This window comes from Neomonachus schauinslandi, chromosome 1, assembly GCF_002201575.2.
Source record: "Neomonachus schauinslandi chromosome 1, ASM220157v2, whole genome shotgun sequence".
Lineage (NCBI taxonomy): Eukaryota > Metazoa > Chordata > Mammalia > Carnivora > Phocidae > Neomonachus > Neomonachus schauinslandi.
Window position 1 is genome coordinate 13,292,548 of NC_058403.1, and position 26,167 is coordinate 13,318,714.

A 26,167-nucleotide genomic window follows, 5' to 3' on the forward strand; every position below is an offset into this window, starting at 1 on the left:
TTATTTATTTATGAGCGAGAGAGAGAGAGCGCATGAGCAGGGGGGAGGGGCGGAGGAAGAAGCAGGCTCCGTCCCAGGACCTTCAGGATCATGACCAGAGCCGAAGGCAGAGGTTTAACCGACTGAGCCACCCAGGGGCCCCACGTGATTCTGTTTCTGTATTTATTCACCTTTTATAGTGTTGTTGACATATGTATGTGGATCCCTCCACCCACCTTTCTTTGGTTTGACATTTACCAGTCACTCTGATCAAATCACGTAACTTTAGATTATACCTTTGTTTTCCCTTTTGCAATGTCAGGGTGATTCTTGCCTTTGCTCAGTGATTGGATGATGGGGGCGGGTGGGGGGCTGTCAAATAATATATTTGTAGGAGAGCATGATAATATAACTGTAGGAGAGCATGTTGGTCATGGAAATATGCTATTCAAATACGAACCATTATTTTATTTGATTTTTTTTTAAAGATTTTATTTATTTATTTGAGAGAGAGAGAATGAGAGACAGAGAGCATGAGAGGGAGGAAGGTCAGAGGGAGAAGCAGATTCCCTGCCGAGCAGGGAGCCCGATGCGGGACTCGATCCCGGGACTCCAGGATCATGACCTGAGCCGAAGGCAGTCGCTTAACCAACTGAGCTACCCAGGCGCCCTGAACCATTATTTTAAAAAACTACATTTCTCTGCATGTGTGTGCCTATGTTTGAGTAGTCAGCATCACTTTTACCCCATGTGTGTTTCTTTGATCATCATAGATAAGATCACCATTCTCCATGTCCTAAGTTGAGCACAGTATAAAATTTAATATTTGAAAGTAATTCTGATCATTAAAAAGGCTTTATATGTTGTTGGCTATTAGTTAAAACACAGATGAATGGAAATATGTGCATTTCATTTAAAGCCAAAAAAGATAAACAAAAACTTGCTTAAAGTTGCCTTTTAGGTGTGTGGCCCTTACTTTACTTTTAGGCACTTGAGGGAAGGAGGAGGGACAGAGAAATGGATTATTTCCAAACTGAGGTAAGATATTTGGAAGAGTATTTATTAAGTCATTTTGTTATTGAACTTAGAAATGTTAATTCTCAGTTTCTAATTTGATTTAGAATACAGCTATTTTTCCTATATCTGAAACATTTATTTCTGAATACTTTTTAACTTGGATCATTTCTACCTCACTGTAATAGGCCAATGTTCTCATTCCTTGTGGAATTTTGAGATTGTTTTCATTTGAAATTTTGTGAGTCATGAGGTCCTAAACAGGATCCTCTCTAATATTCGGTCTGGCAGTAGAGAGGAAGGAAGGGGCCCCAGGGTTTTGTTGAACTGCCCTGGATGCCTGTCTGTCTATGATTCTTTCTCCAGAGGATAGGTCTAAAACTCACCTGGCACTGACAGGGTTAGATGCAGGAACAGAACACCCCAACCCCAGATTTCACTGCAGAAATGCATGGTGGGCTCTCGTAGAAGAGAATGTCTTCAAAATTGTCAATGACAAGTTTGGGTGATGATCAGTATTTTTAAAGCTAGTACAGTGACCTGTGCTAAAACCTTAAGTTTGTATTCCTTTTTACTAGGTTGGGGAGCACTGTGTGATTCCGTACCCAAAAATACTTCCTGGTTTTGGTTCGATTCACATTTTATCTTCTTTATTTGAACTGCTTTGTCATGTAACCCAAGTTGGCTATTAGTTAAAAGTTAATTAACTAAATTGGGGCCTTTAATGAGTTAATGTCTCACTTTGGATATTTTAGAAGCAAAAAAATTAAATTGAGCAAATGGTTCTTGGAGTCTGGGTCCTACTGTGTATTTTTTTTTTTTTTAAGATTTTATTTATTTGAGAGAGAGAGAGAGAGTGCATAGCTGGGGTTGGGGAGGGGCAGAGGCAGAAGGAGAAGCAGACTCCCTGCTGAGCAGGGAACCCAACATGGGGCTGGATCTCAGGACCGTGGGATCATGACCTGAGCTAAAGGGAGGTGCTTAATGGACTGAGCCACCCAGGCAACCCCCCACCACCACCACTGTGTATTCTTAATAGTAAATGAGAGCTAACACTTATTTCGTATGTTGTATATATTGGGCACCATTCATATTAACTTATCTCATCCTCACAACACCTCTGAGAGAGAAATACTATTATTCCCTCTATTTCATAGGTAATGACATTGGAACAGAGAGGTTAGCAACTCAGTGAAGGTCACACAGCTCTGAGATGGCAAAACCAGGCCTTGTGTTCTCACCTGCCATGCTGAAACTACCTTCTGGCCAGATTGGTTAAAGTCTGGTGTTATATACCAGGTTTTGGAAAAAGAAGGAATTAATTAATTAGTGTGCTATGTCAGTCAATTAGATATGTACTCATGAACCACTTACATATTTTCTTAATGCATAACCTTTCTGGGTGTATTTTTTTATGATTTAAAGTAAAAGCAAGCACATATCTTGAGTTTCTTGATCAAGATTAAATATTCTTTTGACACGTCTCCTAGATCAGTAATTTTTCTTGAGACTAAACCGCACATTAATTTTTAAGTCGTAAGCTGCCTTTAGCCGTGGAAGGATGACTTAGCCTTACCTTGAATGCAGCAGGCTGTAAAAGTAAATAAATAAGCAAACACATCAAGGAATGAAATGAAACAAGCAATCCTTTTTTATTCCTGCTGCATGTGAGGGCTCTTGATTTTTTTGTTTAATATATTTGCTGTTCTTCCTAAATGAATTGCTTTACAAAATAATGGGCAGAATTAAGAGAACACAGGTTGGAGCGTCATGTGTTTTTCGATTTTTTTTTTTTTTTTAAACAACAGTTTTTGCTCCTCACGGCCTTTTGGGGTTCCGCAAGTATTTGCAGGCTTGCAGAAAGAGCATTGGCGGCCCTGGAAAGTGACATCCACAGGGTGGGGGTGGGGCTCCCACACTGCAGGGGCAGTCTAGCGGCCTTTCTCTTTGTGAGCCTCCTCCTTCCTTTTGTGACGGTGGGTGACAGCCTCCAAGGGGCCTCCTCCACTGGTCACTTGTTTCTCTGCTTCTAATGGAAAAAACTCTTGTCTCTGGAAATGAATGCTAATGAGCTCCTGAATGTCCTGTTCTGCATTCCAGGCCCCCTGGCAGCTGTGATTGTGTTTTCCACTTAGCAAATGTATTAGAATAATTTTCAGAACATTTCCTTTCCGAAAGCCATCTTTTTTTCTCTTTTTAATCCAAACTGGGATTGTCTCAGAAATGTCTGCTTTAGTAACAATGCATTAGCAGAAAATGTGAAAACATAAACTGTTCAAAAAAAAAATACATAGCGTGTTTTTATTTTATTTTTCTTAGTGCCTGCTCCCGACTCCGTGAGGGGTGTCTTCAAAGTTGTTTGAGCTGGCCGGGTTTAATATCCCTGTGCAGTGCATGACGCTCGCCAATCAGCTGATCGTGGTCCGCAGAGCAGAGAGACGCTCACATCCTGGGCAGGCTTTTCTGCTTTGTGTCTGGTCTCTTTTGGTTCTCCCTTTCTGGAACTTTTGTTGGTGAGCCAGGTGAAATGAAAGCATGAATTCTTGTCCACGAGTTAGCCTTTGACACCATCCCAGAGGCCACTGCCGGGCAGCAGGGGCTGCAGGGCTTCTGTCCAGTCTGTTGAGATGCAGCGGTAGGTTTCCCGGGCGCGCCGGTATGGGCCGTCTATACGAGAGGATGCTCCCTTGGGAACTGGAAGGCGTTTGGCGCTCTCGGGGTATTTTAAGAAACTTCTGTTTCTGTGCGGAACACGTCAGGTGGTAGAATTACCATGAGAATACATTCCTGATGATGTCTGCACTGTGGAAAATAAAGCGCAAGCCCAGGATTGAAAACAATGACAAGTCCGGTGACTCTATATATCGGACCCTTCATCTGGTGAGCATGTTTGAATTCTCTCTTGCTAACCTTGTTTATGTGACGACTTCCCAGCTGAATCGCTTTCCAGTCCAGATGATGGTGATTATTCTTGTCCCGTTTCCCCATGACTGCATCCTTTTACCTTCCGGATCCCCTTGTTGATAAAGAATATATAGTTGAGCATGGGGGAGGGGTGGGCATCGGTAGTTGGTGTGAAATCGAATTTGCCTAGAATCTTCACATTTGTCTATTTGTTCATTCTGAAATGGCATAAAGATATAGTCTGTATTTTTGAAACAGTGTCATTTGAGTTCTTCTCCTTTCTTTTGGTTGTTGAGATTTTGAGTGTGTTTGTATGATGTGTATGGCAAATCTCCCCGATCAGACTGGGTCTTCTGAGTGCTCATCAAGCATTTCTGGGAGAAGGGAATTCACCTTGGCCTCCTATAAAGTTTGAAGTGTTTTTGACTTTATTTCTGCCTACTTGAGAAGGAGATGGTGATAGAAGCTTTGACTCAGGGATTGTGTTAATGCTTTAACGTCCACTGACTGAGATTGTACACGGCAGTCCCTCTAGTAAATGTTGAGTCCCTGGTAAGAAAATCCAGTAGGTTAATGACAAGGGACAATTTAACCAAATCCAATAAAACTTTTTAGTAGTTCAATATAAATACTGGAGTCTGTCCACCATTCGATTTTGTGTCATTTAAGGAAACTTGAAATTTGGCAGTGAGTCCACCTGATGGACCCAGCTAAGCCTTCGTCCTCCTTGGATGTTTCTTCTTCAGTGTCTGTTCAAAAGGAGACCAAGAAGGTGATGGAAAACCATAGGGACTACCACTGTAGATAGTGGTCTCTGAAATTACAGAGAATATGACTTTGGTGTTTGTCTCCAAAAAAGCTTAAGTAAAGGTTTTAAGAATTGAGGCCACTCTGGCCCCTTTTAAATCTGTGGGATGTGTTAAATCGGTCAGACTTAAAGGACAGTTTTAGAACCTGAACTCATCTAGAGATAGAAATTGCCTTTAGTGGTTGCATAACAGGAAGACTTTAAACAGCTGGGTAGCTTGAGTCAATAGTATGTACTTAAAAGCCTCCCCCCCTCTTTTTGTACTTTCTTTTCATCTTCCACAGGAAGAAAGCGATATTATAAACATTGAGCTTCATGCTGGCCTCAGTAAAGTGGCCCATTTCCTCCTTCAATTGTGTACTCTTCTCTGCATGTTGGTCGGATCATTCTTAGGCCTGACAGTGGAAGGCCTCCGCTACCTTGAACAGTTTTAAACTGGCAGCCTGAAGGGCCCAAAAGTGCTTTTCTGTTTCCAGGGTGACTGACCGCAGTCCTCCAGGGGGGAGAGGTTTGCACTTCTCCCATTACAGAAGCCTCGACCATCTCCTTCTGAACAGTATTTCGCTGTCTGTCCCACTTCCAGGAAACTTGGCTTTGAGGAGTGTGGAGAACCTCCCACGGCAGCTACCTTTCTAGGCATCTCTGGCTGCAGAGCTTGGTGTAGAATAAAGAGGACAGCACAGAATGCTCAGTAACCGAGCAGGGAGAGCCCTGCGCCCCTCGTACACCCTACATTGTGGCTAAGCTGCCCAGAGAAGGTCTCCATGGATCTTGATGCAAAAAAGTCTGGCCACAGTATAGGGCCAGGGGGACTTATAAGTTGGGCTACAACATATAAAATCTCTGCATTAGAGTTATTCTGGAAAAGACCTGCATTTCATACTTCCTTCCAAGGGTGTTTTTGGGGTAATATTTTAGAGAAACAGAATTCTCAAACTTGATGACATCATTTTAATGGTTTCCAAGTAAACATTTCATTAAGAGCCTTGCAAAACATGCTGTGACAGTATGCATTGTAACTTGGAATTCTGTCTTTTTATTCTTTATTTAAATAACATGTAATTGAAAGTGAAGAGATTACATCCCTGCTGAGATTCTATGCATGCTCCTTGGAGCGTTTATACCTTGAATCAGAGAACGGGGTTGCTCATGTTGAGACTGCTTTGCCCCGCCTCCATGTAAGAGAGCACCTGGCTAAATTTATCCTAAGTTTAGGATTGTGTCTAATAAGGAAGGGATGCCTAAGGCTTTGAACTCTCAGAAGAGGATTTCAGGGAATTTGGGGGTGTACCTGGGATGCTCAATTAGAGGATGCTTTTTCCCTACACTCCAGAACTTGGCTCAGAGGGGGAGAAAGATGAGCAGGCTGGGTGTTTGGGAATGAGGTTGGGTAGGACATGGCTTTAGGTCTGTGGCATATGTTTTGAGCACTAAAGCCCTAGCCCACATCCCACTAACCTTTAGCTCTCCCCTTGGGCCTGCTTAACATAAGGATGCCAGACCTTAGAAGTGGTGAACTTCATACAAAGTCAGAAACTCACACTCTTAAAAATGGAAACCTCAGAGCCCTAGTGGTGAAACAGAGGGAATGAAAACCTAGAAAGTCCATCCCATACCTTCCACTGTTATACACAGATATAGGTGGGAATGGCAACAGGTCAGTCTGATGAGTATTAGCACAAAGAGAAGCATCTTGTGGAATTTCCTGCCTTTGCTATGTGCCTGAGTCCCCAGGTTGTAACTTTGGCCCATCCTGGAAGTATGGGGCACCCTCTGTGTACTCCACGAGGACATTGGATTTCCCATGGCAACTTGTCGAAATGATAAAATCGTAGAAAGGCGTATTGCGTCACTGATAGGAATGAAGCGATAGATTTACTTATCATGAGGAGTCGCTTTGAGGTTAATCTGCAGATTCATGACAGACAGCTGTGGTTCCTGTTGGGCCAATGAGAAGAGCATTGTGTAAGGGAAGGTGCCTGTTAGACGTTTGTTGTGTTGGGTTCCTTTGCAGGATGCCGAATCGAAGCAATAAAGGACAGTCGGACAAAGCTGGGGGGCAGGGCCGTTAGTTGTCAGTCGTTCTCATCGGCTGTCCACAGGATTTTAGTTCTGGTGAGGGTGACTCCCCCACCATCGTGTCTATGTTATAATGCAGTGACCTATTATAGTTATCACTGGATCATTTAAAAGATGTGTGAGCATTTTTGTTATGACGGGTCACGGGTCTTTCGTTCCTGTGGAATTTGTAAGACAAAGCCATATTTAACTGGATGTTTAAGAATGACAAACTAGTAAAATACGAACATAACGAAATAAAACTGTTTAGTTGATTCCTACAGAAACAAGCTTTGATGGAATTCTTTCTTAACAGCCTTATTGAGATATAATTCACATATCATACAGTTCTGCCCATTTTGGTGAGCGTTTTTGTTAGCCACTGAAGGGAGAATTCTTTGTGGGGATATACAACGTCTGGAACACTGAATTCATGGACAACGGTGAACAGTGCCCCTGAGAGGTGACTAATACCTTCTGGAACATAAGACTAGGGTTAGTGTTAGCACCACATAAGCTGTGGTCATTGTAAGAGAATTGAAATAGGGGCGCCTGGGTGGCGCAGTTGGTTGAGTGTCCTACTGTTGGTTTTGGCTCCAGTCGTGATCTCAGGGTCCTGGGAATGAGCCCCCCATCACACTCCATGCTGCTTGAGATTCTCTCTCCCTCTCTCTGCCCCTCCCCCCAAAATAAATAAATCTTAAAACCCAAAGAAATAATCATTATGTGGATTTGGGTCCTGGCTCTCCTCCTTGCTGTCATGGCATTGTTGTGAATGCATCCTTGTTAGGTTCTGATTTCCCATGTCCTTGTACTGCCTTTGTTCCAGGCTCCCTTCCCTTTGGGATAATGCCAGTGAGGGGAAGGCATGTTAATGTTGGCTGCCTTTTCCATGTTTAAGGGATTGTCCCCATGGAATACCCTTGGTTTTAGCTCCTCTGCCCAGCACCAGATGCCAGCCTTGAGTTTCAGCTCTGGGCAGCAACTGCTGTTTTGGGGAGGATGTTCTTCTCATGTTCTTCCTGGGTAGGTGGGTGATAGAAGTCTTTATTTGCACCCGTATTTGCTGGGAATACTCTGTGCCTAGGGATGAATTAGATGGTGGAAGCCAGGGAGAGGAGGATGGGCAGGCAGCTTACCTTCAAGGAGATATCCAGCGAACATTCGTAGAGCGGTACATTTGGGCAAATATTAATAAACTAGATTTTGTGCTACAAAATAGCCTCTGGAGGCATTACAGCAAGAGCTTTAAATAATACGCTGGCTCATCCCATCCTGGAGGTCCTGATTGAATTGATCTGGAGGGTGCGCTGGGCATGCTCGTCAGGTGATTGCTATATGCAGCTCAAGTACTCAAGCTCAAGTACTAATTCCATGGGGTTTTCAGCAGCCCGCCTGCCACCCATTCTTTGGAGAACTCTTTTGCATAACTGGAAACAGTGCAATTTTAGAATCCTAGAACCCTAAACTTCTACCTGAATCATCCTGGACAGAGATTAGGTGGAGGCTGAGCTCCCCCACTGAAGCCTTATTTAGGGCCCAACAGCCTTTATTTCGAAAGAGAGGAGAGGTGTCTTTCTGCTTGGAGAAGCCGGAGAGACGAACTTTTTTTTTTTTCTTTCTTAAAATACATGGGTATCTATCATTATCTAGAAAGTTGCCTTAGGGCCAGTTTTTAACAGCGCCAGAAAGAATCTTAGCTTATAAAATCATCTTCCGCCATTGCAAAGTAAGTATAGTTTACTTAAGTGGGGGCTGTGATAATTAGCCTTGTATTTGGGGTGAAATGCATTTAATTTTTCAGTATCTCCGTGTCCTTATTTGTAAGCTTCTTGCAGAGTAGTTATGAACACAGGCTTTGACCCACTCTGCCTGGTTCAAATCCCAGCTGTGCCGTTTTTGAGCTGTGCAATCTCAGATGAGTTACTTAACCTCTCTGGGCCTCCTTTGTGTCACCTGTTTCATAGGAATGCTAACAGCCCTTACTTACCATGTAGGAGGATTAAATACATCAGACCAATACCTGGCATGTGGTGAGCCCTTGGAATATGTTAGCAATTGTCGTTATGGGTGTTTTGAGCATTCAGTGAGCTCTCCTATGTGTAGAGCAGTCGGGGGAAGGAGAAATGTAATTCACCTGTGGCAGTTCATTAACCAGGAAGGACACCTTTAGGCGGAACAGGTATCAGACAGGTCTCTCTTGTGAGAGGTAACTTCATCTGCCTTGCCTTTTAAACTGTGCTCCGAAGAGCACGGAACAGGTGGCCGCATTTTGCCGCAGTCTACATGAGATGAACCCCTCCGAGCCGAGCCCATCTCCGCAAGACGCCACTGGGCCTCAGCTGGCCACCATGAGGCAGCTCACGGACGCTGACAAGCTGCGCAAGGTGATCTGTGAGCTCTTGGAGACAGAGCGCACCTACGTGAAAGTACGTCTTGCTGGTCTACCCTCCCTTCCCGCCTGGCATGCCTTCCCTCCTCGTTTTGAAGGAGGGGCTTTGTGGGTTTACACTGTGTTTGGTCTCCTGTGGAATCTGGCCCTTCTTCTGAATGTTCAGATCTCCTGCATCTTAAGGAAGCACCTCAATTCTTAGAGCAGTTCATTGACATCTGTAATTGATCGATCGAGAAAGGAGATGATGGTGAATATTCAGTGAGCCTTCTGACCTTTCTAAATCTGTTGTTGAGCTAATACTAAAATTGAATTTAGTTTTTGAAGGATTTAAAGGTATTGTTTTCGGTATCTAATTTGAGTCTAGGCAGAAGGGTATCTGTTTTCTTTTTAGTCTCACTTGTGTTCGGACATTTAGTTATATTTCTGTAATTATATAATTTATTCCTATATAATTCTTTTTTTTTTTTTTTTAAGATTTTATTTATTTTTTAGAGAGCGAGCGAGAGGGAAACAGCATGAGAGGGGAGAGGGTCAGAGGGAGAAGCAGGCTCCCCGCTGAGCCGGGAGCCCGATGTGGAACTCGATCCCGGGACCCTGGGATCATGACCTGAGCCGAAGGCAGACGCTTAACCATCTGAGCCACCCAGGCGCCCTCCTATATAATTCTTAATGTCTATGTAATACATATAACAATGTATGCATATACATACGTTATAATACATACATTGTAATACACTCCTATGACTGTAATAATTATCTATTCCTGTAACTATATAATTAGTTAAATATCACAACAGTGTGATCTGTTTTTAATGACCTATTTTAGTCTTTAACTCAGGGGTCAGCAAATCATGGCCCTTAGGCCAAATCCAGCCCTCTGCCGGTTTTGACAAATAAAGTTTTATTGGAACACAGCCACACACATTCATTTACATGTTGTCTGTGCTGCTGTAACAGGAAGCAGCTTTCCTGTTACAGCAGCAGAGTTACGTAGTTGTGAGAGAGACCACATGGCCTGCAGAGTCGAAAATATTACCGAAGAGGTTGGCTCACTCCTGCTTTAAGGGAACTTAATGACCTCAAGACTGTAATGTTAGCATTTGCGACATAATCTGTGTTTTTCTCCTTTAGATTCCTTCTAGGCTTTTAGATGTGCTAATGAGATATCCTTTCAACCCTTAGGACTTAAACTGTCTCATGGAGAGATACCTAAAACCTCTTCAAAAAGAAACTTTCCTCACCCAAGATGAGGTATGGTGGACATTGTCTTAACTTTGTGAGGGTTTTCCTGCAGCTTGACTTGAAGAGGAAGGAGCGAGGCGCACATTTAGTACCGAAAACATTTGGAACGAGTTAAATGATTGCGAGTTAACGCTCTTGGCTTGCACCCAGAGAGTGAGGAGCAGCCCCACTCCCTGCCCCAACCCCCCCCACCTCATGGTGGGCTCATGATCTTAATTGATAAGTATTGATAGAAGAACTCTGAAATCAGAAGCAGATAAAGTTTCTGAACACCAATGAAATATGGGTGGCTTAAATTCTTTTTCATTTTCCAGCTTGATGTGCTCTTTGGAAATCTAACCGAAATGGTAGAGTTTCAAGTAGAATTTCTGAGAACTCTAGAAGATGGAGTGAGACTGGTACCCGATTTGGAAAAGCTTGAGAAAGTCGATCAATTCAAGGTAAGTCCACCAATGATGTCAGGCTGCCTCCTCCTGTCATGGGTGGGTTATTCCGTAGGTTAAGTGGAACCTCTTGAGAACACGTCGCAGGATGCGTAGGCTCTCTTTGGTACATTCTTGTGCTCGTGGTGTTGAGTCTTCATTGGACCTCCAGTGGGGTCAGTCCCTAAGGGGATTCTGAGAGGGGGAACCTTGTCTGGCTAAGGTGACGCCAGTGTCATCAACTTGTATGAAACTGGTGCCCCTGCGGGCTTCCACTCTGGAGGATAGACCAGCCTTGACCTTTTGTTCTGTTGACGTGGGGCCCTTTAATACTTGCTATTAGCAAATGAGACTAGCACCCTTGGCTTCCCAGTAAACAAGTTAATTTATCATGTTCTGGAAAACTTTGCTTAATGGAAATGCTTATCATGATCCAGGAGGAAGACAGTCTTCCAGCACACAGTGTCCTTATAGCCTTAATGAGGATTTATGACCAGTACCTCAGTGAGGATGCTTACAGCTTCTTTCCCCCTCCTTGGCTGGCTCTTCTCCATTACAGATACTTCCTGTGCTGCACCTCCAGCCGACAAAGCTCCTCGATGCACGCACGGTGGTGTCGGCTTCTCGTAAAGTTAAAAAAAATACCAACAGATTAATTCAGGTGTAATTGACATACAATACCCTGCATTATTCACATTGTACAGTGTGATGAATCTTGCCATATGTATACACCTGCAAAACCATCACCACAGTCAGGATAATGAGCATCAGCAGGAGCCCTTGAAGGTTTTTCCCTGCTCTTTGTTACCATAGATTAGTTAGATTCGTTTGCAATCTGGAATTTTATACAGCATGTACTCTTTTCTTTTTTAATGTGGCATCCTTTACTTGGAATAATCATGTCACGTTCCATGCACGTGGCTGCAGATATCAATCTATGGCTCTGTGGTATCCCACCGTCCTGTGGCACCTCATTGTAGCTTTCATTTCAATTTCCCTTATGACACGACAACGAGCATCTTGTAATGTGCTAATTTGCCTTTAATATATCCTCTTTGGTGAAACATCTGTTCAGATCATTTGCCCATTGATTGTATTGGTTGGTGGTTTTCTTTTTTTTTTTAATTATGTTAATCACCATACATTACATCATTAGTTTTTTTGTTTTTATTTTTTATTGTTATGTTAATCACCATACATTACATCATTAGTTTTTGATGTAGCGTTCCATGATTCATTGTTTGCATATAACACTCAGTGCTCCATGCAGAACGTACCCTCTTTAATACCCATCACCGGGCTAACCCATCTTCCCACCCCCCCTCCCCTCTAGAACCCTCAGTTTGGTTGGTTGTTTTCCTACTATGAGACTTGAGAGTTCTTTGTATATTCTAACTATAAGTCCTTTACCAGAACCAGGATTTGTAAATATCTTCTTGTCGTACAGTGTCTCTCAAAGAGCCGAAATTTTAAATTTTGATGAAGTCCAGTTTTTCAAGTCTTTTCTTTTTTGGGTCATGCTTTTTTGTGTCACGTCTGTGAGATTTTTGCCTAAACTTGGGTCCTAATGATTTTCTCCTTTTTTCTCCCAGAAGCTTTGTAGGTTGGGCATGTGCATTTTGGTCTCTGATCTGTTATGCATTAAATTCGTTAGGGTGTGAAGTCGGAATTAAAGTCATCTTTTTTCCATACGGATGTCTGATTTTTCTAGTGCTATTTGCTGAAATGACTGTCCTTCTATCCTCCTCCACTGTATTAATTTCACAATGATGTTGGACTCAGGTTCAATTGTCTGTATATGCGGGGCCCCCATAATACTTCGACCTCTTCTAGAGCTTACAGAAATCTGGCTGAGTGCTGTTAGCATACACGTTTAGGGACTGGGGTGAAGGCTGCTCTTTCTATATATGTTTTTGTATGTCACTGCTTCTCTGCAACAGAAGTTATTCAGTATACACACCCACGTTCATACACTTAGCATAAGAATATGTATTTATATATACTTATATATTTTTATTTGGAGATAATTTGAGACTTATGGAAAGGTTACAAGAATAGCCTGAAGAATTTCTGGATATCCTTCACCCAGATTTCCCAAACGTGAACATTTGACCACGTTTTCTTTATTCTTTATCTTCCTGTCTCCGATGTCTGTGTGTGTGTGTGTGTGTGTGTGTATGTGTGTAATATAATTCTTTTCCTCAAACCGTTGAAGAGTTTAGTTGCAGGCATAATACCCCTTTAACCCTAATTACTGCATACAGTTCATTTTTTGTGGGTTCAAATGCTGCTTAGATGAGTTAATTTTCTCCCCTTCTCATCTTCAAGGTGGTCATGCGGTCCATTTGAAATACAGGTTTGTTTGTGTTTGTAATGATAACATGTATTTTCTAAATTAGTACATTCATTAGGACAGTTAGAACTCATGACAAGGGCCAGTAATTTGTTAGTTACTCAGAAAATTGCTTAATGAGGATCATAGTTAAAATGGACACAGACATTCCTTAAAACACTTGTTTTTTTGTTTGTTTTTTAAGATTTTATTTGAGAGAGAAAGAGAACACAAGCTGGGGGAGGGGAAAGGGAGGGGAAGAGGCAGACTCTCCACCGAGCAGGGGAAAGGGAGGGGAAGAAGCAGACTCTCCACCGATGGGGTTCGATCTCAGGACCCTGAGATCATGACCCGAGCCGAAGGCAGACGCTTAACTGACTGAGCCACCCAGGTGCCCAACAACACTTGGCTTTACTGTAAGACATCTAACATTGATTACATTCACTTGGTCTCTTGCTGTGGGGCCAGTTGTGTGGGTTTAGGTCTGGTTAATCGCTTGAGGAGAGGTAGGTGGACAGAACTTGATGTGAACATGGCTGCATTATGAGCAGAGTTGTTCTAGGAGGGATTGGTGCGTGGATTCTTTCAGTGAGCTGTTGCTAAATGGTCACAGTTCTAAATTCCATTCAAGTGGGACTCTCTTCCCTGACCTTCACTGTCCTGGTTTATGGCCACACTTGACCATCTCCATTCTGTCAGTAGAGCAAGACAACCTATGCATACTGAATATTCATGGCCCAGGGGCTTGTTTCTAGCACCTCTGAGTTGGCTTCTGGATTGTCTGTGTTTTCTCCCAAAACTGTGGCTGTCAGTTGCACCATTGCTACTTGGTTTAAATTCTGATTGTATATTTGGCCAAAAATATGAAAAACTTGTTAAAATATTCAAACTGTGGGATGGCTGGGTGGCTCAGTCAGTTAAGCGTCTGCCTTCAACTCAGGTCATGATCTCAGGGTCCTGGGATCAAGACTGGTGTCGGGCTCCTTGCTCAGTGGGGAGCCTGCTTCTCTCTCTGTCTGCCTCTTTCTCTCTCTCCCTCTCTCTGACAAATAAATAAAAATATTAAAAAAAAATATTCAAACTGCATTGCCTAGAACACTAGTCCTAAGGCAGTATTAGAAAAAATTTAGTTCTGAGGTCAAACAAGCTTTGATAAAATATCCTCTTGGAAATTTGCAATGTCCGTCAGTGGGAGGCTCTGTGACCTTCTCTGGAAGGGCAGCTTTGGGGAAATGCAGTCTTTGTGTATAAAGCCCTCATACCTGTGCACACCTTGTGCCCTGAGATCATTTGTTAAGGCCAGAAGAATAAATGAATACCTTAATGTTTTATCTGTGGCTGCCTGTATGGTAAGTTAAACGAATGACCTAATATGGTTAATGTGAGGGGTTACAGTTAGAACTTTTTCTTCCTCATCTTTTCTTGTCTAATTATTGAGTATGTCTCGAAGGATAACTGCACTTGCAGAGTCAGACTGTGCCTGCTGGGACCCTCTCAGCCGGGGTGGTGAGGTTGGGAGGAGGTGGGGCTTGAAAGGGAGAAGAGGAGAAGTAGAACGTGTAAGAAACTAATGTAGGTCTCTAGTTACCCATTCTGGGCAGTTCCAAATAAACTTTTTGTTGTTAGTAGACAGTCTATCAGAATTCTGTGCATTGTTTGTTAGATAAATTACACATTGAAATCCAAAACTTTTTTTTTTCTTGGAACCTCACTTTTGATTCTAACCTTGAATTAAGCAGTCGCATGCTTCCCCCCTCTCTCTCTCTCTCTCTCAACAAGACTACATCAGTGTGGAACATATAGAAGATATTTTTCTTAGGCTTGTATATATATTTGGTATATATACATATATGTATGTAAAATGTTTAGGATACAGAGTATCCTTAGCCATGGGTTTTTTAATTTTTTAAATTTTTTAAAATTCTGTTGTTTTTTAAGATTTATTTTTTTTATTTGAGAGAGAAAGAGAAAGAGAGCAAGTGCAAACAGGGACAGAGGGAGAGGGAGAGAGAGAATCTCAAGCAGACTTTGCACTGAGCAGGAAGCCTGATGCGGGGCTGCATCCCAGGACCCTGAGATCATGACCTGAGCTGAAATCAAGAGTCAGCTGCTCAACTGACTGAGCCACCCAGGCATCCCCAAGGCATATTAAATTCTAACAGGGAAGGCCTTCCCCCAATTTTGATCCTTTTGAGGCAGAGGGTGTGGGCTGGGCTAGGATACCGAACTCATTCCCAGAGTCCGGCGTGTTTCTTGCATCTTCACCTGCTCCGTGCTAGGAGAGGGAGCCGTGTTGCAGAGGATGGAGTTAGTGACCAGGGACGCATGTCTTCTATTTTTGGGGTGTATGCATTTCCTGCCTGTATTTGGTGTGTCACTTCGACCTCCCAACAGGAGCTAATGAGAGATTGCAGGAGCGGTCTGCCTTTTCCAAAATGCCATTGGTATTTTCTCATTAACATTCACACATCCCAGCTGGGGCATTTAAAGACCCAAGGCTGGAAAAGCAGGGACATCGCTGGTGTAATTAGCAAGAGGGCCAGCTCAGGCATCGAGCACGCGAACACGTAAGCCCGTACCCTTTCCAATAGGCAGTTTCAGGCCATCGGTGAGCAGAGCAAGGGCTGTGACAGGTGTGACTGGTGCTGATTTGTGGGGAGGGTCATGCAGTTGTGAGCTCCCTCTGGGTCCTGCTGATCTTTCCAGATGAGGATGAACGTGAGCTAACTGAGGTTTTTCTCGTTAAATCCAGAAAGTGCTGTTCTCTCTGGGGGGATCCTTTCTGTATTATGCTGACCGCTTCAAGCTCTACAGTGCCTTCTGCGCCAGCCACACGAAGGTTCCCAAGGTCCTGGTGAAAGGTAGGCGGGTGACGGCTGGTGGCAGGTGGGCACATCTGTTGTAGGTTCACACTGGTATGGCTGGCGGCGGTCGGGGCGTTTGGACAGAAATCCAAGAGTCACTAATGTGCCAGATAGATGTTCCTCAAATAAGGGTACTGAGAAGTGAAATGCGTGCCTGTCTTTTTTTTTTTAATTAAACTGCCCAACGGGGGGCTCAAACTCATAATCCCCGAGATCAAGAGGCACATGCTGTACTGACTGGGCCAGCCAGGCAGCCTGAGATCTTGAATTAACTGTCTTGTCAGTTTTCTTATTTATTTATATATTTATTTTTAAAAATTTTATTTATTTGAGAGACAGAGCACAAACCGGGGGAAGGGCAGAGGCAGTGGGAGAAGCAGACTCCCTGCTGAGCAGGGAGCCCGATGCGGGACTCGATCCCAGGACCCTGGGATCATGACCTGAGCCCAAGGCAGACGCTTAACCGACTGAGCCACCCAGATGCCCCTTGTTAGTTTTCTTATAATGCAAGTTTTGACTCAGCTATTTGGGGCCAGAATTAAGGGGTCATTTTGTAATTATGCAGAAAGGGGGGGTGCTTTAGAAATTCCCTGCTTTATTCCTAATTTTCACTCATTTCCTTATAACGTCGCACACTTCATATACCTTTTGGTGGCATTCCATCTCCCCCTCACCTATTTTCATTCCTGGGCGTGTGATAATAACCACCCCCAGCACTACAAAAGTTGTTTCCATTGTTCACGAGAATCCCTCGACTCGCGGTTATATTTTGCATGGAACAGAGTGGAGTTTTAAATTGGCAGGCTCCTTTCCCTCAGTGTTCTGGGCAGCTGATGGATCATTCTGAGAGTCTCCAGAAAGCTGTTTCGCTTCCCTGGTTCGGCATGTGATGTTGGTGATAGGTAAAAGGATTTAAAAAAACAACAGCAACAATTTTCCTGGGGAACAGTATAACCAGTAGAAAGTTCGATTACAGAGAATCTCTGGAAAACAGGCTGCTCAGTCTTAACATTTCCCCGTGGCTGTCATGTTCACAGCTGCTGATCCAGTATCTGGATACATAATTTGTACATGTTATGCTTTCCTGCCAGAGAGAATGAGCTTGACTTAATTTAAAACCTGTTAAGGAAATATTAGTACAATGCAGGTCTCTGGATAACGGAAGAGCCTGCCCCAGATAATGACATACTTAATGGCAGAGATAGTTCATGCAACAGAATCTACTTCAGCCCAGAAATTTAAAGGGCACCTGGGAGTCTCCTTGTCTCATTGCCTGGCCTGGACGGCGTCTTCTCATGTGCTGTGTTGGTCCTATCGCTCTGCATACGCATATCTTTTTTAACTTTAACTGAATGCCAGTTGTTATGAGATCGTTAATGTAACCACTTCAGAGCACTTTGCTCTACTGTAAAATTATATACACGTTCCAGTCCTTAGAGTTGTGGTATTTTTAATCACTCAATTAGATTAAAGTCTGCCCCTGTAGGTTTTCCTTAGTTCAATAACATTGTTTTTTTGCACCTGAAAATTATTATCGTGTCTTTCCAGACGATCCCTGATGAGGCATGACCTACATTTTTCTAATGGCCAGATGTGCCAAGAGGGTGAAGAGAACTCTTAGAGAACAGAAAGTACCCGTCTCTGACTCTTAACAGGCTCACGGCGAGGCTGGATGGGAGGGACACTCCTTTAGCTCACAAGGAGCCGAGAACCATGCCCTCTTTAGTTCTGACGTGAAATATAGCTGATGGATTAAATGCCCATGGCTGTATTTTGGGGCTTGCGGATTGTGGGTGGATTTCTATGCCCCTGGTAGATGTGGATGTGTACTTGGGATGTCCTACGGAAGCCACGGCGTCCCCGTGCATCGGCCTCGCTTCCCTGACGCATAGGCCATTCATTCCCAGTGTCCTTTCTCTTTAAAGATTTCTTCTTTGAAAGGAAGAGAAATGGTGGCTGAACCCCTGGAGTCTGACTCCTCTGAATGGGGCTTAACGGGGATGAAACGATTGTGGTCTTTATGAAGCCACCTTCACATGATTGCTGTTTTAAAGATAGAATAGTCATTTTACAATTCATGATGTCCTTTTACCACATCTTCTGGTCTTTCCCCGGATATGGAAATAATACGTTTTTATCAGAAGCTTTTTAAAACACGTAGGCCCACCGTTCACTCACTTTGATATAATGTCCTTCCCCCCCACCCCATTTTTTGCGCTCACTCTCTTCTCCACCATTTCTTTGCACCTGGAAGGCATTAATTAGCCTTGTCTTCCTAATTACCCACTGGTGGGTACCTCTCTGCTTGTCTGGGGACCCAGAACTCCCCAGGGCTGCTTTTCAGCCCAGCTGGGACACAGATAAAAACCAGGCTGGTGAGGAGGGAGCTCCCTGAGTTATATGAGGTCAGATGTACATTTCTCTGGGCAAGAACTCTGCAGTCCGGGGCAGGAGGGCCTGCCCTACAGATGCTAATGGCTGGTAGTACTGAATTAACATAGAACAGATCTGAAAAGGCATTCGCTGGGGGAGATGCAGCCCTGCCCCACTTCCCAGAGCTGCAGAACAGTGCTGCTTCTGGTTTGTGCTTTCCGCCCCCCCCCCCCCCCCCCCCCCGTCTTTTCTCAAAAAAAGGCCCCACCAGCAATGAAAGGCTTGAAAGGCAGAGAAAGCCAGGGTAAAGAGTGTTTTAAAATGCAGGCTTTCCGATGATTCAGATATGGCAACACCAACAGATCAGAAGACAATTGCCATTGAAAAGACAGTTTTTTCCTCGCAGCTCCCAAGAGGAAGGGGCATGACGTGGTGCCTCACGGGGCCCCACGGGGAAGTGCCAGGGCCAGTCAGGAAGCAGAAGGAGCCAAGGGGAGATGGGGGCAACTTTATTGTGGTTGCTACCAGGAGGCAGGAGCAAGGCAGGGTAAGCAGACTTTTAGGATTGGGTCATTTCAATGGACTCTGGGATATTGGGGCTGGCCCACGTTGTCTGGTACCTGGCCCTGAGGCGAGTAGGGCAGGGGAACAGTGGCCCAGAGTGAGAGAGCCCTCTAGAAGGGGTAGCTACGGCTGTAGGGGGCTCCAGATTGGTTGGTTTGCATATGAAAGTGTGCTCCCAGGTGAGTCCTTTACCATCTCTAGAAATTGGCTAGCCCTGGGAGGGACAGTCCCCAGGGTCTGTAAGGTCCCAGATGTCAAAATAGCAGAATACAAAGACGCTCTTAGTACAACGAGGATTAACAGCAACCCCTGAGAACCCCAGTGTGTAGGATTTACAAACCCTCTTATCCCTTTACTCAAACCCCTGTTATTGCCCCCAAATTAATACCACGGGCCCTTCCAGCTGTCTGTCTGGGGCCCCCACCTTCCTTCTTCCTCTCAGTCCTGGGGAAGGGCGCCTTGGAATAAGTGAGGGGAATTGTGAGGAGGGGGGCATTTCGGGGTTCCGCCCTGACAGTCTGTGTTTCTTACTCTCTCCCAGCCAAGACGGACCCGGCTTTCAAGGCGTTCTTAGACGCCCAGAACCCAAAACAACAGCACTCCGCCACTCTCGAGTCTTACCTCATCAAGCCCATCCAGAGGATCCTCAAGTACCCACTTCTGCTAAAGGAGCTCTTTGCCCTGACAGACGCAGAGAGCGAGGAACACTACCATCTGGATGGTGAGCCCCGGGCCCCGAAATCTGTCCCCCTTGCGCGCGTCTCCACAAGAGCCTCCAAACAGCCTTTCCATTTCCTGCCCGTTGTCTTCCAGTGGCTATCAAGACTATGAACAAGGTTGCAAGTCATATCAATGAAATGCAGAAAATTCATGAAGAATTTGGGGCTGTGTTTGACCAGCTCATTGCGGAGCAGACTGGTGAGAAAAAAGAGGTAAGGATGCCAACTTCTCAGGACACTGGGCAGCGAAGCTGGGTTGGTTTTATTGTTTTTTGAAGGTGGTATTTATAAGTAAAATAGTTACAAAGCTATTATTTCTGTTGGTGGAACTTTTATCCTTTATCCAAGGCTGCAGGTGAATTTTCTTCCTCAGCTGAGTTATTTCCTAATATAGGAACAGTGTTTCTGAGTCTCACCCCATCCCCCTTGGGACTTCTGGTTTTGTTCTGTTCAGTTTGAGCCTCCCTTCCAAACATAGCTTAGGCAGCTTCTGTAAGCACCATAAAAGGTCAGAGCTACATCCCTGGAAATCAGAATAACGCTTGGCATGTAGTAGGTGCTCAGTCAATATTTGCTGAATGAATGAAAGTTTCGAATGACTCTAATAAATATATATATTTTTAAGTCTACCTAAAAAACCTCCTTAGAAGAAAGAGTGACAGGAACAGATACACCTGAGAAAAACTTAGAGCAAACTCTAAGTAGTGCCCGAGTCATTGAGAAGAGCTTTTGCGAATAAAAATTCTGATAATACTGAGATGAATCAGAGGGCTATAGGTGCATGATAACATTCATCACTGCCTCTGGACATTAAACTGGAATATTCTCCTCGGTTTTGCTTTCTGCCTTAAAAAAAATAAATAAATAAATAACGGGGAAAAGCCAGGAGGGAACCAGGCAGAAAAATCACTCTTGCTGGGGTGAGTTCAAGGCAAGGGGGCGGGGAAGCTTGGTTGTTGAGTCTAGCTGAGAGAAAACTAGCCTCATCTTCGAGGTATACAGAGTTCCTGTCCAGGTTCAGTGTTATGTCCTCAGGGAAACGAAGCAAGTTTTCAGACTGCTAAAAGGTAACTTTCAGAAAGAGCTAAAATCTTGGCATCTCCTATAGATGTAAAAGCAAACACATACTAAGAAATCTATTTTACTCACATGATCGGAGGGAGGCAGGCAGATGTCGTCAGGGTTTGTTGGAAAGGTCGGAATGGCACAAGTGTATATATGAAGTGAAGAAATGTTGCGAGGCTTTACAAATGGAGGCACTCTGGTTTCTCCAAAATGGGGGCAAGTTGGTCAGGTTGGTGCCTGACAGGACACCTGCTGTCTGCACCTTCCAGAGAGTTACAGAGGCGCTCAGAGACCTCCACGTGGTCTGGAGTCTCACGGCCTGGGAGCATCGTTTTCCGCTGAAACACGATTTATTTTTTCTACTGGGGTGGCAAGCAAAGCATGAACATGCTCTCAATCTACCTGGCAGATAATTCAGTCAGTCAAGAGCGTAGGAGAGGTGGGCGCTGCGACTCTGGATTTAGTTCTCATTTTTTTTTCATAAAACTTTTGTAAGAAGAAAAGCATGGTATGCTTATGAAAGGGCAAAACAACAGAAAAAGGCAAGAAGAAAAACCATTCTCCATCTCAAAGAACTTACCACTCTCGATGTCTGGGTGTTTATTTTGATTAAAAAAGTTATATATCTGCACATGCTTGAATAATTATATTTTGGAAGTTATAGTATGCCTTGCTCTTTATGTTATTTTAAATTATTCAAAAGAATCATTTAAGTTATTGTGTAATATTTCATTGTGTGGCTGAGTGATTTACTTAATTCCTATCATTGGACAATTCTCTTGGCTTCATTTATTGACTACTGTGAGTAATCCTGTAGACATTTTTTGTCATAACACTTCTCCCTCCTGTATTTTAGTTTATTTCATTTTGACAAAAGTGAATTTTATTGAGTCTTGGAAATGAACATTTTCATTAAATTTCATTATATTGTTCGTTATCTGCCAAACTAGTTTCTGGATTTTAATGACCTTGGGAGCAAAGGACCATTATGCTAAAGACTAGAAGATGACGTGCATGGTGGATTGCAAAGCATTTAGAAAAAAAGACGAATATGATTCAAAAGTCAGGGACCGTACAAAGGGACACGGCTTTGGTGAAACTGCCCGTCCTCTGAAATGAAATTCTGACAATCAAGTGAGAAATCTTTCTAGCGAGGAACAAAGAGACAAAGTGCTGTACAAAATAGCCTCCTGTGAGCTGAGATTTTGTAAAGAGAAATGTGCAAAAAATGGAGGGAGTGGGAGGAGGGACATTTGACTGCATACCAGTGTTAAAGAGAAGAGAATCCTATCTCAGTATTCCGACATCCAAAGCCCAGGAAGATCAAGGCTTAGAAAAGATGCCAGAGACAGCAACAAGAGATTTTGTATTAACATTGTAAGAAGAAGAAGAAGGAAGAAACAGGCTCCCAAAGCGGGGCAGAGGTATCGTAGCCAAAGATGATTGATCACTCAGAGAGAAAGGACTCAATTTCCACAATTCTCACAAAAGTGATTCCTGGTCATTGTCATTCCCTTTTAATGCCAATATCCAGTAAAAACCTAGAATGGCTTTATTAACAATTTGTAAACAGTTTCGAATAGGAATATTTTTCAGTATCTGTTGAGAAAGGTAGGCCACTGTTGAAATGGTAACATTCCAGGGACACCGGGTGCCTGATCCTGTTATCAGCCAACTTTCCTGCAGGTAGATATGTTCACAGAGAACAAAGCTGGTTAGGAAACACTGTATGATGAAGCTGGGCCTTCAACCTCCTACTCCATGTTAAACCCTAGGGAGCTGGGCTGGACCACCTAGATCATTCCTTTTGCTTAGGTAAGAGGAAGAAAAAGCCAAAGAGGGCATCTCCCCTTAGAAGAAGGGCTCAAAGGACCCAAAGTGGTAGGACATCCCAGACCCCAAAGCAGAACTTAGTGTTGTGGTTTGGGCAGAAGATTCAGAAGTCAACCAGTGGAAGGCCAAGGGAGGTACTGTTGGCCGAAGGGACAGCCCTACCCCCTTATTCCATTTGCCATGTGGAAACTTGAGGGAAACCATGTGGGCTGGACTGGATCAGTACATTGTTATAATGTAACAAACAACTCAACATCTTCCAGTTTGCTACCACAAACACAGGTGTATGGGCTAGCTGAGCTTTGGCTTCTCTTGGTGAGCTCCAGAGCATAAGGCTCAGGTGTGTTCTTGTTGAACACAGCTAGGTTCAGGCATGCCCTTTCCATGCCTGGAAGCGGGGAGCTCAGGAGGCCTGGTGGAAACTTGTTATGCCAAGTCCATGGCCCAGGGCACATGGCCAAGCCCAGAGTCATCAGGGATTTGCCTGGTCTAGTGGGAGGTGCTAGAAAGATCACATGGCAGAGCGTGCAGACCCAGAATCCTGTTGGAAGGAGGAAGTAGAGTTTGGACAACCATCTGCCCTAGTGAGCTTTTAATCACTTTTAAAGACGTACCCCTAAGGCTGGAGCCCAGAATGCTACCTGGGAATTTGACTTCTGTGTGTAAGCACCGCTGTGTGGGTGCTTGGGGCAGGGGTGGTAGAGACTATATGGTTTCCTTGGCTGATCCTGTCCTGGGAGGTTGGTTGACTCGTTACTTGATATGTCCAGACAAGCTAATCTGATGGCTGACATTTTTTTTTACCCTTGCCTATACTACTAATAACACAGGTCAATAATAGAGTAATTATTATTCTAACGAACCCCCAGTCACGACAGTGGCAGCAACACCACTGTATTTTTTACTGCTGGATCCACATTGCCAGCATCGTAGTCTGGCTTGGTGACTCAGGAAGAGCAATGCCAGATGGCCCTGGGTTCAGCAGAGGGTTGCTCAGTCGCCGCTGTATCTAGAGACCCTGTCAGAGTATAAGCAACAGAACATGTGTCTTTGAGAAGCTCAACATCAACGTTTTATTTATTTATTTAGTTAGTTAGTTAGTTAGTTGTTTTTTAAAGATTTTATTTATTTATTTGACAGTGAGAGACACAGCAAGAGAGGGAACACAGGCAGGGGGAGTGGGAGAGGGCGAAGCAGGCTTCCCACGGAGCAGGGAGCCCGACGCGGGGCTCGATCCCAGGACCCCGGGATCATGACCTGAGCCGAAGGCAGACGCTTAACGACTGAGCCACCCAGGCGCCCCTACATCAACGTTTTAAATATCTGAAATGCTGCCTTGAGCTTGATTTCTGCAGATGCAGAGCCTGCCGACCGCTTACAGTATTTATCGGTGGGTGGAGTGTGGTGTCTGATTGTTACGAAGCCTTTTTCTCGGATGTGGTTGCCCTGAGAGCAGGTCGAGACACCAGATGATCCTCCCACTGGTGAGTGTGCTGCTGAGAGGGTAGGAGGAGACTCGGGTGGGCTCGCATGAGGGCCCCAGACTCCGGTGAGAAAGGCAGACAGGGCTGTCGAGAGGCATAGGCCCCGGATTACTGCAGAACCGTGTCTGGTGCTCTCCAGAACTCACCGGGATGGGCTGGCACTTGACCTTCCCAGCTGTGCGACTGGACCTCACGGCGTCTGCGAATCCCAGAGCTCATGCTGCACACCCTTCCAGAGCGCTCTTGAAACTCCTCGGTTGGCTTCTCCCTCCTCGAAAGCGAAATGAAATCTTCACAAAGAGCTGGAAGAAGAAAAAATAATTGATTCCACTGTTTCCTGGAAAAAACCTTGGCTCCAAGGGGGCTTAAACTCGCAGGTGGAAAGGCCTAGTTTTCTGGGGCGGATCTCTGTGATGATGGCCATTCGTCTCTCCTTGGGCACCTGTCCTTTGCCAATTTTGGAGATAGTTTTGACAGATTTACTGTGTGAATTTGGAGGGGCCCCAGTTTCTACCTTTTGCCACTTTATTCTTGAAATTCTTGTAGACAAACGTGGGATAAAGGGAGAAAAAAAAGTGACCAGATGTTTTTAAAGACAATATTTTCATGAGGTAAGATTGACATCAGCCTGCCAGATTTTAAAATGTGAAAATCTGTATGTTTATAACACCACCCGCTAAGGTTTGCTCTGTCCCTGCTTTTCAGGTTGCAGATCTGAGCATGGGGGACCTGCTTTTGCACACCACGGTGATATGGCCAAACCCGCCAGCCTCCCTGGGAAAGTGGAAAAAGGAGCCAGAATTGGCAGCCTTTGGTATGTATCAGAACAGGGTTGGGGCACCTGGGTGGCTCATCAGTTAAGCATCTGACTCTTGATTTTAGCTCAGATCATGATCTCAGGGTTGTGAGCTCAAGCCCCGTGTTAGGTGTGGAGCCTGCTTAAGATTCTCTCCCTCTCTCTCTCTCTCTGCCCCACCCTGCTTGCTCTCTCTCTCTCTCTCTCTCTCTCTCTAAAAAAAATAATAATAACAGGGTTGGTAGGGGGTAGCACAGAGAGGGAAGCTGGGCTTATTTTTCAAAATAAGAATATTTCTTTCTCAAGACCCAGTTTATTAACGTTAAGTTCATTACCGTTACCTGAATCGGTCTCCCTGCCCCAGCCACCAACATGTCCCACATAGTAAACTAAACCTTCCAGGTCCATCTGGCCAGTGGCACCACCCCGTTACGTGGGAGAGAGAGGATGCCCTTACCAGGGCTGCCCCATGTATCAGCACACAGGCAGGGAAAGATTTTGTTGTTGTTGTCACTGCTCTGAATATCTTTTGAAAAGAACATGTTGGGGCGCCTGGGTGGCTCAGTCGGTTAAGCGTCTGCCTTCAGCTCAGGTCCATGATCCCAGGGTCCTGGGATTGAGCCCCGCGTCGGGATCTCTGCTCAGCGGGGAGCCTGCTTCTCCCTCTTCCTCTGCTGCTTCCCCTGCTTGTGCTCTCTCACTCTCTGTCAAATAAAGTAAGTAAAATCTTTAAAACAAAACAAAACAAAGAACGGGTTAATAATACGCCAAGGAAGACTCATGTGAAAAATGAAGATAACACTGCCTTGTTCTGAGACCTCAAATCTGAGCTCTTTCCTCGTCTCTCTGACTCCATTGCTGTGGGTGGTGCTGGGATTCAGGACATTGGTTCACAGCTGACCTTTTGGGACCACACTGGGGTGCCTTGATCAGTTGTGAGGTGCTTCTCAGTCGCGTGACTAATACTAGCCAAAGCAGAGATGCTTGCGAATGATTTATTTTTTAATAAACTAGTTCGGATGGATCCAGTTGCTGCAATCAGAACTCTCACTTGGTTGTATCGGGATAGGCATTTTGAGAGAGAAAACTATGGGAATTGCGTGTAATTCAGGAACTATGGCTCTTGGTTGCAGGAAAATTGTTGTTCGACATCCAGTGCTATTCTGAGTATAAAACAACCAACAGCGCATGTGTTTGTTTTATGTTGTATCTTTTCCAAGCCCCCACAGGAGAGTCATGGGTAGGCACACAATATAAAAGAAATCTAGTATTTTCCATTCTCTTACCTTACCTCGTGTTTCTAGGGGAAAGGGGT

At 44.3% G+C, this 26,167-nt stretch overlaps 1 protein-coding gene across 4 annotated transcripts in view; it reads left to right on the forward strand.

Moving 5' to 3' along the window:
- Nucleotides 1-26,167, forward strand: part of TIAM1 (TIAM Rac1 associated GEF 1) — a 194,242-nt gene that overhangs the window by 154,552 nt on the left and 13,523 nt on the right. For 2 of the 4 annotated variants that reach the window (XM_021678087.2, XM_021678088.2), the window contains exons 16-22: nt 9,013-9,192; nt 10,341-10,409; nt 10,715-10,840; nt 15,907-16,015; nt 19,497-19,676; nt 19,769-19,887; nt 24,762-24,870. In XM_021678087.2, the coding sequence (XP_021533762.2) occupies nt 9,013-9,192; nt 10,341-10,409; nt 10,715-10,840; nt 15,907-16,015; nt 19,497-19,676; nt 19,769-19,887; nt 24,762-24,870 (892 nt within the window). Of the gene's footprint in view, nt 1-3,783; nt 3,874-5,181; nt 5,183-9,012; nt 9,193-10,340; nt 10,410-10,714; nt 10,841-15,906; nt 16,016-19,496; nt 19,677-19,768; nt 19,888-24,761; nt 24,871-26,167 lie in introns of those variants that run through there. The other 2 variants (XM_044919485.1, XM_044919483.1) reach the window with 2 other exon arrangements.